Source organism: Oryctolagus cuniculus, chromosome 9 (genome assembly GCF_964237555.1).
Source record: "Oryctolagus cuniculus chromosome 9, mOryCun1.1, whole genome shotgun sequence".
Classification (NCBI taxonomy): Eukaryota; Metazoa; Chordata; class Mammalia; order Lagomorpha; family Leporidae; genus Oryctolagus; species Oryctolagus cuniculus.
The window spans coordinates 64146265-64161563 of NC_091440.1; the positions used below are offsets into that span (position 1 = coordinate 64146265).

Sequence of the window (15299 nt, forward strand, 5' to 3'; positions counted from 1 at the left end):
GGTCCAAGGACTTGGGCCATCTTCCACTGTTTTCCCAGGCCATACCTGAGAGCTAGATAAGAAGTGGACCAACTGGGACTCAATCCGGAGCCCACATGGGATGTCGGCACTGCAGGCAGTGGCTTTACCTGCTACACATCAGTGCTGGCCCCTCTTTTTTTTTTTTTTTTAGATTTATGTTATTTATTTGAAAGGCAGAGTTACAGAGAAAGAGACAGACAGACAGACAGACCAAGACCTTCCATCGCTGGTTCACTCCTTAAATGGCTGCAACAGTCAGGACTGGACCAAACTGAAGCCAGGAGCCAGGAGCTTCTCCTGGGTCTCCTGGATGGGTGCAGGGACCCAAGCATTTAAGCCATCTTCTACTGCTTTCCCAAGCTCATTAGCATGAAGCTAAATCAGAAGTGGAGCAGCCGAGACTCCAACCAGTGCCTATATGGTATGCCAGCATTGCAGGCAGCATCTTTACCCATTTTGCCACAACACTGACTCCCATTTATTTTTTTTCCTAAAGTGTATTTATTTATTTGAAAGGCAGAGTGTTAGGGTGGGACGTATCCTCCATCCACTGGTTGACTCCTCAAATGCCCACAACAGGCTAGGCCAAAGCCAAGAGCAAGGAACTCTATCCAGGTTTCCCATATGGGTCATAGAGACCCAAATACTTAGGTAATCATCTGTTGCCTTCCCAGGTGCATTAGCAGGGAGCTGGATTGGAAGCGGAGCAGCTGGTACTCAAAATAGCATCACAAGTAGCAGCTAAGGCCGCTTTGCTGCAACACCAGCTCCGCAGATCAAATGTTTCTTACAGTTTCCTTTTCTTTTTATTTTTTGAAAGGCAGAGTTACTGAGAAGGCAGAGGCAAACAGAGAGAGAGAAAGAGAGAGATCTTCATCCTCTGGTTCACTCTTCAAATGGCCACAACAACCAGAGCTGGGCCAATCCAAGGGCAGGAGCTTCTTCTCGGTCTCCCACACAGGTGCAGGTGCCCAAGGAGTTGGGCCATTTTCTGCTGTTTTCCCAGGCCATAGCAGAGAACTGGATGGGAAGTGGAACAGGGGAACTTGAACTGGCGCCCATACAGGATTCCAGCACAGCAGACGGCGGTTTTACCCACTATGCTACAGCACCAGCCCCTCTTACCAGTTTCTAATGCATATCTCCTACTAATGATCCCCCTTGTTTATTGTACAAAGCTAACACTCTTTTTTTTTTTTTTAAGATTTATTTATTTATTTGAAAGAGTTACACAGAGAGAGGAGAGGCAGAGAGAGAGAGAGAGGTCTTCCATCTGATGGTTCACTCCCAGGTGGCCACAACGGCTGGAGCTGCGCCGATCCGAAGCCAGGAGCCAGGAGCTTCTTTCTGGTCTCCCTCGTGGGTGCAGGGGCCAAGGACTTGGGCCAACTTCCTCTGCTTTCCCGGGCCATAGCAGAGAGCTGGACAGAAAGTGGAGCAGCCAGGTCTCGAACCGGCGCCCATATAGGATGCCAGCGCTTCAGGCCAGGGTGTTAACCCACTGCGCCACAGCACTGGCCCCACATTCTTTTAAAGGTGATTCAAGTCACGTCTCTCTTGTCTTGAAAACTTCCAGTGACTACCTATTGTAATTAAAATCGAAATTCCTTCTTGTAGGTACACTAGCATTTATTGAATGATACTACATGCCAGGTGCTGTTAGGCGCTTTGCATCTATGTACTGACGTGATGTTCACAACAATCGTCTTACAAAACAAGGATGTAGCACAGGAAAGCTAAGTTGTGTCTGTGTGACATCACGCAGCGATGCAGTGTAGTAATTTACAATTTTGCTTATATATAAAGCAAAAGCAAGTCACTCTCACAGGTGGAAAGACCCTTAACCTTCTCCGTAGGATGCCAGTGCAGTGCAGTGTCACTGTCTTCTCTTTATTTATACTAGCAAGCGGCAAAAGTTGGAGTGATTCTAATTTTGTTTCTGCTTGAAAAGTCATCTTGAAAAGAAAACTGCAATATGGTAATATGAGTAAAAAAAAAGTTAAGTGATGGATCTTAAAAATTCATGTATTTATTTGAAACTCAGAGTTACAGAGAAAAGGAAAGAAAGAGAAAAATCTTCCATTTGCTGGATGAGTACAATTGCCAGATGACCACAATGGCCAGGGCTGGGCCAGGTCAAACTCAGGAGCTAGGAGCTTTTTCTGGGTTCTCCCATGTGAGTGCAGGGGGCCAAGCACTTGGGCCATCCTCCACTGCTATTCCCAGATCATTAGCAGGGAGCTGGATTGGAAATGGAGCAGCCAAGAAGCGAAAGCTACCCATACGGGATGCTAGTGTCACAGGCAGCGCCTTTATCCACTCGTGATGAATCTTGTGATGGATCTAAGAAACCAGAAATGATCATTGTGATTCTCGATATATTAGAGTATGTAGCTGCAAATTTGGTAAGCTCCATGATACAAATATTATTTTGCATGTGCTATCTAAAAGGAAAAGAACTTGTTTGTCCAGCTGTACTAACCAATGCAAAAATTTGTTATCAGGGAAATTATTCGCAATTGTCAAAAATTCAGGTTTTTTTTCCCTAAAGATTTATTTATTTATTTTGAAAGTCAGAGTTAGAGAAAGAGAGATCTTCCATCTGCTGGTTCACTCCCCAGATGGCTGCAATGGCTGGAGCTGAGCCAGGCCAAAGGGACACAAAGCACTTGGGCCATCTGCTGCTGCTGTTTGCAGGCCGTTATTATACAAATAATTAGTTACATGTTTATGACGCCTTCCTGGAAATGGAACAGCTGAGACTTGAACTGGTACCCAAATGGGATGCAGTCATCACAGACAGTGGCTTTACCTGCTATGCCACAATGCCAGCCCCATAAATTAGGTATTAACGAAAGTTGTGTGGCGGTCATGGAGATTGTCTAAAGCATGGTTGTTGCCTTCTTAGAGTTAGAAAGACAAAACCACTCTACACAAAACAGGAGCCAATGAGACTGAAGTCTGTAATAATTGGTACATATCCAAGTGCTGAGGGTTTTAGAAAAGAAAGTGGAAAATCTCAGCCAGGAGGAGTTGGTGAAACAGTTGTGGCTGCTTGTGACATACCCAAACAATCTCCTTTAGTTGCAGGACCAGCTTTGCCCCCAGATTACAGAAGCAGTAGTTCAGATTCATCAGACAGTGATGAGGACAGTAGTTCTTTGTATGAAGAAGGAAATCAAGAATCTGAAGATGACGACTCTGGTCCAACAGCAAGGTCAGTCACTCACTAAAATGACAAGCCAAGCTTCAAACATAGTGAAGTTGGCTGGAACAGAGAACTAGTAAGGGGATGTCATATTTGCATTTTTACAGCAAAGGAAGAAATCATTTTGTGTAACATTTTATGAACTGTGCATTCTACAATGAAGTTTATTCTAGTAGATAACTGTAGAGACAGCTAGTATTTCAATAAAAATTTTCTATAAGGGATTTTTTCCTTCAGGTATTATTGACTAACTATTCTAGATAAATCATCAAGTTTCTTTTTAAAAATTATATGTGTGGTATATATGTCTTTTTTATAATACTTTCCTTCTAATCTAGCTTTACCCTGCTCAGGCTGTGTAAATAGGCAGTTGGATGACAGGGTTTTCTGATACATTTTATAGAATATGAAAAATAGCAACTTCCTCAAATAAGACTAAAAGTCAAAGTCATGAAGTTTTCTCTGAGAAGCATCTAACAAATAGAGAATGGAAACTCTGGTACATGGAATGTTTAATACCACAGAAGATGTAGAATAGTGAAACATAACTGCTATAAAGAAGTAACTAGTTTCTAACAATTTAGGCTAAAAATAAATTCCAGGATGAGATTAGTTAAGAACTGCTGTGATATCCTTTTTTTATTAATTTTGCAAGTTAGGATATTGTTTAAGTGTTTCTACAACCAATGTCAATGCTTCCATTCAAAATTAAATTCTCCCTCTCTGAAAAATATTTTGACATACATTCTGGTAAATTTTGTACTATTGTATTTTCAGAAAGCAGAGGAGAAATGAAGGTGATGATGATGATGACGACGACGATGGATTTTTTGGACCAGCCCTTCCTCCCGGATTTAAAAAGCAGGATGATTCTCCTCCAAGGTGACAATATGTGATATTTCTGGCCAGTCTTTTCTAGATATTTCAACTGCTATGTATTGACTCATTAGAGTTGTCTGAAAATTTTTTTTAACTTATGTATTTATATAACATTTAAAATAGAACATTATTAAGGAAAAGTACATGTTCCCTATAATACAAATAATTGGTTACATGTTTATGACACCTTCCATAGTTTACAAACACTTCCACATCTCTTACTTGATCTCACAGAAGTGTTTTGTGGTAGGCTGGCTAGAACATCAGCCCTTTCCCTGCTTTTCTCTTTTTGTTTGTTTATTTTTGAGAGGCAGAAAGAGAGACAGACAGACTGGAACCATCACTGGTTCACTCCCCAAATGCCTACAGAGCCTGGCAAGCTGAAGGCAGGAGCTAGGAACTCAGCCTACATGAGGGGCAGGAACTCAGCTACTTCAGCCATGACTGCTGCCTTCCAATGTCCACATTAGCAGGAAGCTGGAACCAGGAATTGAACCCAGGCCCTCCAGTATAAGACTGGGCCATCCTACTGGCATCTTAACTACTAGGCCAAATGCCAGCCCCTCCCCAGTATGCAAGAGCACCTAGAAAAAGTTGCTACTTATTTTATATTTAAAATGTATTATTGCATTTGGCAGCATATGATTTCCATGTAATTTTGTTCCTTTTAGTTATAGCAGTCAGTCTATTGCTTGTTTTCGTATGGTCCAAAGCTAAGAATGATTTTTATGTTTTTAAAGAGTAGTTTCAAGCACAAAAAGACATATTCCAGGACCCCATATGTGGCCCTCAAAATCTAAAATTTGCTACCTGAGGGTGGGCATTTGGCACAGCAGTTAAGATGCTACCTGGGACTCCTGTATACCATATTAGAGTGCCTAGATCAATTCCCAGCTCCTCAGTTTCCAATCAGCTTCCTGATGATGTACACCATCAGAGGCAAGAAATGGTTCTAGTCCTTGGGTCCATTTCAGCCAAGTGGCAGGCCCAGATTCAGCCTGGCCATTGTGGAAATTTGGGGAATGAACCAGTGAATGGAAGATCTCCATCTGTCTGCCTCTTTTTTTCTGTCTCTCTGCCTTTCAAATAAAGTAAAAATAAATAATGTTTCTTTAATGTATTATCTGGCTCTTTATAGAATGTATGCTGACCCTGGAATATAATATTCCTTTTAAGAAAACATATTACAGGGCCAGGTGTTTGGTGCAGCAATGAAGCTGCATCCCATAACAGAGTGCCTGGGTTCGAGTCCCAGTTCTCCCCTCCATTCTAGCTTCCTGCTAGCATCCTGGGAGGCAGCAGATGATGGCTCAAGTATGTGGGTCCTTGCCAACCATGTGGGAGACCCACAATGAATTCCTGGCTCCTGGCTTTGGCCTGGCCAAGCCCAGGCTCTTGCAGGCATTTGGGGAGTGAATCAGTGGATAGGAGAGCTCTGTATCTCATTTGCTCTCTCTCTGCCTTTCAAATAAATTACATTATAAAATTTTTAAAAAGAAAGCGCATTGTGTGGTGAGCATCTCTCATCCCAAAATCCAAAACGCCTCAAATAAAAAATTTTTTTTAGAAATACAGAAAAACTAAACATTTTATTTTTGAGACACTCAGGGAGAAAAAAAAAACTCTCATTCACTGATTCACTCTCCAAATGCTCCCTAATGGCAGAACTCAGTCTAGGCCTCCCACATGGGTGACAGGAACTCAGTCACTTGAACCATTACTGCTGTTTTCCAGGGTCCACATTAGCAGGAAGCTGGAGTTGGGAATGAGATGGGTATTGGACCCAGGCACTCCAGTATGGAGTCTTTTTTTTTTTTTTTTTTTTTTTTTAAGATTGGTTTACTTATGAGAGGCAGAGACAAAGAGAGAGAGAGAGGTCTTCCATCCACTGGTTCAATCCCTAAATGGCCACAATGGCCAGAGCTGCACCTATCTGTAGCCAGGAGTCAGGAGCTTCTCCCAAGCCTCCCACACAGGTGCAGGGGCCCAAGGACTTAGGCTATCTTCCACTGCTTTCACACAGGCCATAGCAGAAAGCTGGATTGGAAGTGGTGCAGCCGGGACTCCAACTGGCACCCATATGGAATGCTGGCACTGCAGGCAGCAGGCAGTAGCTTTACCTGCTATGCCACAGCACCAGCCTCAGTAGGCGTCTTTACTGATAGACTAAACACCCAGCCCATGAAATTTTTTGAGAGCCACAAGTCTGACAGTTCATATGTACACAAATTTTTTTTTCTTGTACAGAATTATTAAATAGGTTTTATAAAATTAACTTCAGGCTATGTGTATAAGGTATATGTGAAATGAAAAACAAATTTCATGTTTAAATATGGGTGTCATCTCCAAGGCATCTGCTTGGGTATGTGCAGATATTCCAAAATCTGAAACAGTTCTGGTTCAAAACATTCCAGGTAAGGGATACTTACCTGTACTTAGGTGTATAGTGACATCTTTTTCTTTTCTTTTCTTTTCTTTTCTTTTTTTTTTTTTTCAAGTTGTATTTATTTATTTGAAAGGCAGAGTCAGAGATAATCTCGCATCTTTTGGTTCACTTCTCAAATGGCCATAATGGCCAGGACTAGGCCAGGCAGAAGCCAAGAGCTTCATCTGGCTCTCCCACATGGTACAGGAGCCCAGGTACTTGGGCCATCTTCCGCTGCTTTCCAAGGTGCATTTGCAAAGAGCTGTATTGGAAGTGGAGCAGCCAAGACATGAGCCTGTGCCCATCTACTGCACCACAACACCAGCCCCAGTGACATCTTTCTTGTGAATTGTATTTTGGTAATAAAATATATGTGTGAAGTAAATAGCTGGTAGCATATATCAGAGTCAGAAACCTTTTCTGCAACCACAGAGTGTCCTCGTTATATTCTTTTGCTGTATTTTAAATTTTCAGTACCAGTAATTTTTTTTTAAGATTTATTTATTTATGTGAAAGGTAGAGTTACAGAGAGGCAGAGGCAGAGGCAGAGGCAGAGGCAGAGAGAGAGAGAGAGAGAGAGAGATCTTCTATCTGCTGGTTCACTCTCCAAATGACTGCAACGGCCAGGAGCCAGCATTTTCATCTAGATCTCCCATGTAGGTACAGGGGCCCAAGGTCTTGGGCCTTCTTTCACTGCTTTTCCAGGTGCATTAGCAGGTAGCTGGATTGCAAGTGGAGCAGCTGGAACTCGGACCAATGTCCATCTGGGATGCCAACACTGCAGGTTGCAGCATTACCCATACACCACAGTGCTGTCCCCAGTACCAGTAATTTTATCTCTGCAAGTCCCCTAAAGCCAGAAAATTGAGCTGTAATCACATTTGTAGATCTGCTAAAAATTGTACTGTGAAAAAACTCATGATGTACTTGTAGTTTATAAATGAGAAGTAATTGGATCTTTCTACAATGGCAAACTTCCTTGTCCTTCATACACAAAATTGTTCTCAGAGAAGTTTCAAATACCAAGATGAGATGATTAAATGGTCACGATCAGAACCCAGACTTTCTGCCTGCTGGAACTGCTTCTCCTCTGTCAGGAAGCCTGTCTGTGAGGCTCTAACTGAACACAGTGCAACCTGGAAAGTTCAAGTTAGGACTTTAGTGCCACCTGGGTTGGGAATATCGGCACAGTGACAACTATGGAAAAAACCTTGGTACAAAAGCAAGGATGAATTAATGTAAGACACTGGAAAATGTCTCCCCCGCCCCCGCCCCAAATAAAGTAAGGTTGCGTCTTTCTAAGACTGAGAATTCATGACATTCCATCTTTTAAACTGATGATGGTTCCCTCAGGATGTGGTAATAGAGCATCTCATGTGAACTTTGGCATCATGAGATCAAACTCCAGCTCAGGAACTTACGCATTGTGTTAACCTTGGGCATTATTTTGCTCACCAAAAAGTGGGATGAGTTATACAGGGTGATTTTTTTTTATATACAGGGTGATTTTAAAGAAACAGAAAGGTACATGGGTAGAAATATGCTTATTAGCACAGCATCTTTTCCTCTTCCTGTAGGTCTCAGTAAACTACCTGCATACTTCTATATTGTTCCTGGATTAGTGTATAAGTATACACTAATATGTATAGTTTTTTTTTTATTTATTTTTTTTTTTTTATTTTTTTGACAGGCAGAGTGGACAGTGAGAGAGAGAGACAGAGAGAAAGGCCTTCCTTTACCGTTGGTTCACCCTCTAATGGCCGCTGCAGTCGGCACACCACGCTGATCCGAAGTCAGGAGCCAGGTGCTTCCTCCTGGTCTCCCGTGCATGTGCAGGGCCCAAGCACATGGGCCATCCTCCACTGCACTCCTGGGCCATAGCAGAGAGCTGGACTGGAAGAGGGGCAACTGGGACAGAATCCGGCACCCCAACCAGGACTAGAACCCGGTGTGCCAGCACCACAGGCGGAGGATTAGCCTATTGAGCCGTGGCGCCGGCCAAATATGTATAGTATTTTATACCACCGTGGTATATTTACAGAAGATTGCTGACATCTGTTGTATGTATGTGCAGTACTTGTATCCTTAGAAGAACTCAGTTCCTTCTTAAGTAGTTCTGACTGTAATTATAATGCCCCTAAGGTGTTTTTTAGAGGATAGTGAAAACAAAACTGAAAGAAAGCCACAGAAAAAATAGAAAAAGGCCTTCACAGATTTTAGTGCTTCATAGGGACTTTTTTTTTTTTTGATGATTATTTAAGAAGCAAAAATAGTTCTTTTTCGGAAGTGGGCATGTGCCAGTGTCACAAAAATTAGGGATTATTGATTTAGTACCTAATTGTTGATTAACAAGTAGAGAGTTAGAATGCAGGGGCTTCGCTGTGACGTAGTGGGTAAAGCCGCCGCCTGCCGTGCCGGCATCCCAAATGGGTGCCAGTTAGAGACCCTACTACACCATTTCGGATCCAGCTCTCTGTTTTGACCTGGGAAAGCAGAGGAAAATGGCCCAAGTACTTGGACCCCTGCACCCTTATGGAAGACCTGGCAGAAGCTCCTGGCTCCTGGCTGCAGATTGGTGCAGCTCCAGCTGTTGTGACTATCTGTGGAGTGAACCAGTGGATGGAAGATCTCTCTCTCTGCCTCTACCTCTCTGTAACTCTGCCTTTCAAATAAATAACTAAACCTTTGAAGAAAAAAAAAAGAATGCAAAAATTGTTTGTTTTTTTTTTAAAGATACCTATTAGAAAAATACTAGGCAGGAACTGGTATTGAGGCTCAGTGAGTTGAGCTGCCGCCTGCATTACAGGCATCCCATCTGAGCACCAGTTTGAGTCCGACTGCCCTGCGTCCTATCTAGCTCCCTGCTAATGTGGCTGGGAAAGCAGCAGAGAATGGCCCGAGTACTTGGGCCTCTGCTATCTATGTGGAAGACCCAGGTGGGGCTCTGGGCTCTGGGCTCCTGACTGGGCCATTTAGAGAAGAACCAGTGGATGGAGCATCTCTATGTGTGTGTTTCTCTCCCTCTCTGTCTGTCCCTCTCTCTTTATAACTCTGCATTTTAAATAAATAAAATCTTAATTAAAAAAGAAAAGGAAAAATACTAGGCAATACTATTAAAAATATGTTAAGTAAAATTCTCACTTTATTATATGGCTTTATTGCTTTTGTGAACTTTTATTCTGAAACTGTTTTTTAAAGCCAGGAGGAATGATAAAAGTACATTTTATTTTTCAGGCCCATAATAGGTCCTGCATTGCCACCTGGTTTCATTAAATCTCCACAGAAAAGTGACAAAGGCAGACATGATCCAAGAAAACCGGTTTCATCACATCTCAATTCTGAGGTTTGGCAAGTTTTAAAGAATAAGATGTAACAAACTCAAAACTTTATAAAGATTTGGTTCTAGTCAGATTAATTTAACTTGGTGCCATAAGTAGATGAAATCAAAAGTTGTTACAAACTTGAGATTCTTTTAGAAAAATAACAAGGTGCAGTGGGTGTTACCTATTCAGGCTTCTTATCTTTGAAGGGAGGCCTTAAAAATGTTAGAGAACCAGAACATGATGAGAAGTTTAAGGATTTTTACCTGAAGGAGAGAAAGCTGAGGGGTTTTTTAATAGTTAACTCTGATATCCAGCTCTGGTACCTGTGTTGTAACAAATGCACTGGATGTATAAGTGATTTTACAAAAAGATCCAATGATTTTGGGGGGATAAGGTATGAAAGCTGTTTTTCTCCCTAACTGCTGATATTGTAGAGGACTTTATAATTTGTAATACATTTTTGCCATACGTGGGTCTTTTATCTTCTTCACAGCCTCATGAAATACAGATTATCTACATTTTACAGATTCAAAACAGCAAAGAAATTGGATAACTTACCCAGCATTGTATAATGTTTGTTTAGCAAAGCCATGTTGGAGGCCTGGTTTTATGACTTTAATGGCCTGCTCGTTCTGCTACACTATAGAACCTTCCTGCACATGAGTTCATCTGACCAAGAGACTCCTGTTGCTCTCCACGGAGAATTCACATTACACTGAAAGGAAATATAATACAGTGGTCAAGGTCATGAACTGCAGAGTCATTTACTTATTCTGTCAATAAATTTCTAGAGCACCTGCAGTGTGTCAGACACATAGTCCCAGAAGTGAATCTGTCAACAAATTGTATTGTTCCTGGCTTCAAAAGTCATGCAGAATCCAGCCACTTCTGCACCCACCCTGGCCTGAGTGACCATATTTCACCTCTTTGGTCCTCATGTTTCACATAGCCCTTCCCCCTCTCCTTCCTCTTCTCAACACAGCAGCTAAAGTCTGCATGAGATTAAGTCAAATTGGTAGCACTCAAAACCATCAAATCGCTGTTCCTTGGCTTTTATATTTTCAAAATAAAAAGTTGGGGAAAAACTTTTTCAAAGACGTAGCATAAGTCAGCTTTGTTCATACTTACAATTTTGTCCTAACCTACCTATGTAGCAAGTGGGTAATTTATATGATTGCCTAGGTAGTACCTTAGCTTCTCTTAGCAAAATGTGAGAGATGGGGGACTGGAATTACACTGTAGCATAGCTGATTAAGGTACCCTTGGTTCTCAGTTGTTTGCTTTATAAATGCCCTTTAATAAAACCTTTTTCAGATTTTGATTTTCAGATTCTGTTTCTCAAAGAGGAGCTTCTCTTAGTCTCATTCACAAGATTATACTTCCAAATTAAGGCATATACAATAATACTAATGATTAGCACTAATTGAGCATCTACCACAAGCCAGACACTGCAAAGCACAGCGCCAGCGTAAATTTACTCTAATCCAAATAACACTTGTGAATGTAGTATATCAGGTAGAATACTGTCAGCTACAAATAACAGAAAAGCCAGCTCAAAGTGGAATTTCGTCTTAACCTACTTAGTTGACAAATGGGTTATTTGTGTAATTTCCTTGGTGGTATATATTCTATATTCTTAAAATATGGAAAATGTGTTTTACATATCTAGAAGTAAACTCATTCCACAGTTGGTTAATTCAGCAATCTAATGATCCCATCAAGGGCTCCAGTTTTTTCCGTCTCTCTGCTCTACTATCTGTTGTATGTAAATTATCTGTGACTGCTTCATACCAGGAAGCCTACCAAATATCTAAGATTCATAAGCAGGTGGCAATGTCTGGACACAGAAGGGGCGTAGTCCCTTTCCTAGACCCCTTGTTTAAAAAGAGAAAAATCTTCGCTGAAGGTTTCCTGTAGATCTCCCCTCATGTTTGTTTACCCAACACCATACTCATACATAAACAGTCAGTTGGACAAGAAGAATGACCAGTGATTGGATTAAAATTACCAACACTTCCTTCCAGGAGTCAGAGAAATTTCCATTTTCCTAAGAAGGACATGACTCCAAAGAAAATGAACAAAATACAGGGTTCTCTTGGCAGTAGAGTTATAATTGGTAGGAGTTGTTGCATGCCCATCTAAAAGACAAGAAAAGGCTTAGAAAACATGCTTGGGGTCACATGACTAGTACAGTGACAGAGCCTTCAACTAGGTCTGTCTAACTCTGCAACCCAAACTAGAGTCCCATAAGGTATATAATTTATATTCTGTTTCTGGGTAAAATAATGTACCCTTAAAAAATCGTAAAAAGTAACTTAATGAGAATACCAAAATTGTTTATTATATTGATTGGATTTGGGCTTATGATTCTGATTTCTTTGATGTTTTAAGTTTCTGTGTTGGGCATAATTTTCTCTCTGCTTTTCCATTGTCTCATTTAGTTTATGTTTCCTGACATCTTAAGTGATCTTTATTTCCAAAAAGCTTCAGATATTATCCTATCAAGACATGCTGAAATCCTACTTTTATAAAATTGTCTTTTAATAGATAGAAGTAAAAAGGTTCACTATGTCTTTTATGTCTGCTCACTTTATGTCAGCAAATATTTACATTGGGAGTTACAAACAATGTTTAAGGTAACACCTATGACATCAAAGAGCTTACTAATATAGAGATAAGCTATAAACACTTGAAAAGTGAAAACACTAACAGCTGAGATTAAACAATAGAGGGGCTTCTGTCACCTAAGTAGGAAAATTACTGGCCTTAAATACTGATTTTAGAACCTCAGTGTATTTATATTTTTTATATGTCCTCCTCTAAGTCTAGGTTTCCTCAAAGAGACAACAAGAATCCTGCCATTTCATAGTTTTGTTACAAGGATCAAATGATGTGTTTTATACCAAAATCCAGGTTATTAATTGTGTGAATATGATTTAGAGCAAGCTATATGATTAAAATATAATTACTTAATTATTTTAGTAAATAGCATTGCTGTTAGAGTTCAGATAAAGAAGCTCAGATAGAAAGTTACCTTTTGGTGACTAGTGGGGAAAATGAAAGAAAATACAAATGAACTCCTGATCCTATTACTTTGAAAAATGGAAGAGAGTGAAGCTGCCTGTCAAAGCTGGAGGACAACCATGTTGTTGTTTTTCATCTTCATAAATCTTTTCATGGAGGACAAGAAATACCTTTAAGCCCTAGTATATATAAATATCTAACATAGAATCATCTATGGAAACCATTTATCAAAATGATTGTATAAGAACAAATTGAAGTCAGTTGTTACAATGCTGTTCTATCTTTGTCAGTGAGGTATACCTGTGGAACTGAGTTAACTCATACAGGCTGGTGTTTTGTGAGTTACTACAACATTTCTATTTCAGTGGACTCAGCTGAATCATGAAGGCTGAGAGAACTCCCAAGAATGCCTTCCTTATGCACAACTTGTTCCAAAGAGCTTTACATGTATCAGGAACAAAAATGGCTTGAACTGTATCATCTCTGACTAATTGATACTAAGAATCTAGAATACTATGTTGAGAAGAACTGGGGGCCCCATCTGTGTCCATCAGGAAGAGAAGTGAAATCATTTATTAAGGCCTGTGATGGACATAGAAGAAGGAGAGATGAGACAGTCCACATGCTGTGGGATTGTCCTCTGTGCACTGTGCACTTTAGGAAGGCAAGGAAAGTATCCTCATTGTTCAGTGATGGGCTGTGTTGTTTGGGTTCTCTGTTTTGTTTTATTGTCTATGAGTAAACTGTTTAAGTTAAATTTGAGTAATTTAGAGTTATTTTCTGTCTTCTATAGCTCTTCTTTTGGGTTAAGATAATGTCTTATTTTAAAAGGAAACAGATAGCAGTGAAAATGAGGATATTGTTGGACCAATGCCTGCAAAAGGACCAGTCAACTACAGCGTAACAACAGAGTTTGAAAAAAGGGCCCAGAGAATGAAAGAAAAATTGACTAAAGGAGATGATGTAAGTTTTAAAGACACTTTCAGAGATAAAGTACATCAATTCAAACTTTAAAGTTTAGAAACTGTATATAAATTTAGGAGCTAGAACCCAGAAACTGTAAAGGAAAAGATAGTCGAATTTGCCTGCTAGGGATTAGCATTGTAGCACAGCAGGTTAAGTCTCCCCTTGCAACGCCAGCATCCTATTATCAGAGTACCAGTTCAAGTCCTGGCTGCTCCATTCCTAATCCAGCTCCCTGCTAATACACCTGGGAAAGCAGCAGAACATGGCCAAGTGCTTGAGCCCTGACACCCACATTGGAGACCTTGCATGAGGTTCCTGGCTTCAGCCTGGCCAAGCACTGGCTGTTGCAGCCAGTTGGGGAATTAACCAGCAAATGGAAGATGTCTTTCTCTCTGTCTGTATTTCCCCCTCTCTGTCTTACTCTGCCTTTCAAGTAAATAAATAAATGGATTTTTTAAATTGCCTACTAAAAAGTTTGTGTGACAAAAGATAACATAAAAATCAAAAGAATAAAGGATTAAAGTGTAACATGACAAGTGTATGTAACAAAAACATCAGACCTTTCCATTAAAGTTTGTTAAGTAAGGGGAGGAAAAAGTTTGTTAAGTAACTTAAAAGTTTCAATTGAGAAAGATAGTCATTTTTACTATATTATATATATGTACTCCATATATTTTATAATATACAAAGTATATCTGTATGTATATGTATGTGTGTGTCTGTATGTATACCTTTTTAACTTCTTATTTCTCCTAAAGGATTCATCTAAACCAATTACAAGAGAGTCATGGATGACTGAACTTCCTCCAGAAATGAAAGACTTTGGTCTTGGGCCCCGGACTTTTAAGAGAAGAGCTGAGGACAAATCAGGAGATCGATCAATATGGACAGATACTCCAGCTGACAGAGAAAGGAAAGCCAGGGTGAGACGTTATATTGGTTGGTCGGTTAGTTGGTTGGCTCAGTTTTGAAAAGATATAAGGCAAAACTATTTAAAGGATGCTACTTTTTAAAATGAGGATTCTGAAGGGAAGAAAATACAGATTTTCCCCTGAAGAAAGGTATGGGGAAGGAAAGTAACACCACTTGCTTACTGTTTCCCAGTGAACTGCTGCATTTAAACCTTAAGAAAACTCTGAAACATGGGTTTATTGAGCCTGTTTTAGAGTGGGAGAAACTAATCTATGACATTGACTTTTCTAGGATGACAGCACTAGCAATTGGCTAATTCTCTGAACTTTATACACATCACTGTCTTCATGAAGGTGTTTCTCTTAAAATATCTTGGGGAGGGGCTGGTGCTGTGACATAGCAGGTAAAGCCACCACCTGCAGTGCCAGTATCCTCTATTGGCACCAGTTTGCGTCCTGGCTGCTCCACTTCCAGTCCAGCTCTCTGCTATAGCCTGGGAAAGCAGTTGAAAATGGCCCAAGTCCTTGGGTCTCTGTACCAG

The 15299-nt window shown here is 40.5% G+C and overlaps 1 protein-coding gene across 3 annotated transcripts in view; it reads left to right on the forward strand.

Moving 5' to 3' along the window:
• Window positions 1–15299, forward strand: part of GPALPP1 (GPALPP motifs containing 1) — a 44977-nt gene that overhangs the window by 5474 nt on the left and 24204 nt on the right. For all 3 annotated transcript variants that reach the window (XM_070048792.1, XM_051850041.2, XM_051850040.2), the window contains exons 2-6: window positions 3106–3238; window positions 4007–4111; window positions 9768–9876; window positions 13712–13843; window positions 14605–14769. In XM_070048792.1, coding sequence (XP_069904893.1) covers window positions 3106–3238; window positions 4007–4111; window positions 9768–9876; window positions 13712–13843; window positions 14605–14769 — 644 coding nt within the window. The remainder of the gene's footprint in view (window positions 1–3105; window positions 3239–4006; window positions 4112–9767; window positions 9877–13711; window positions 13844–14604; window positions 14770–15299) is intronic.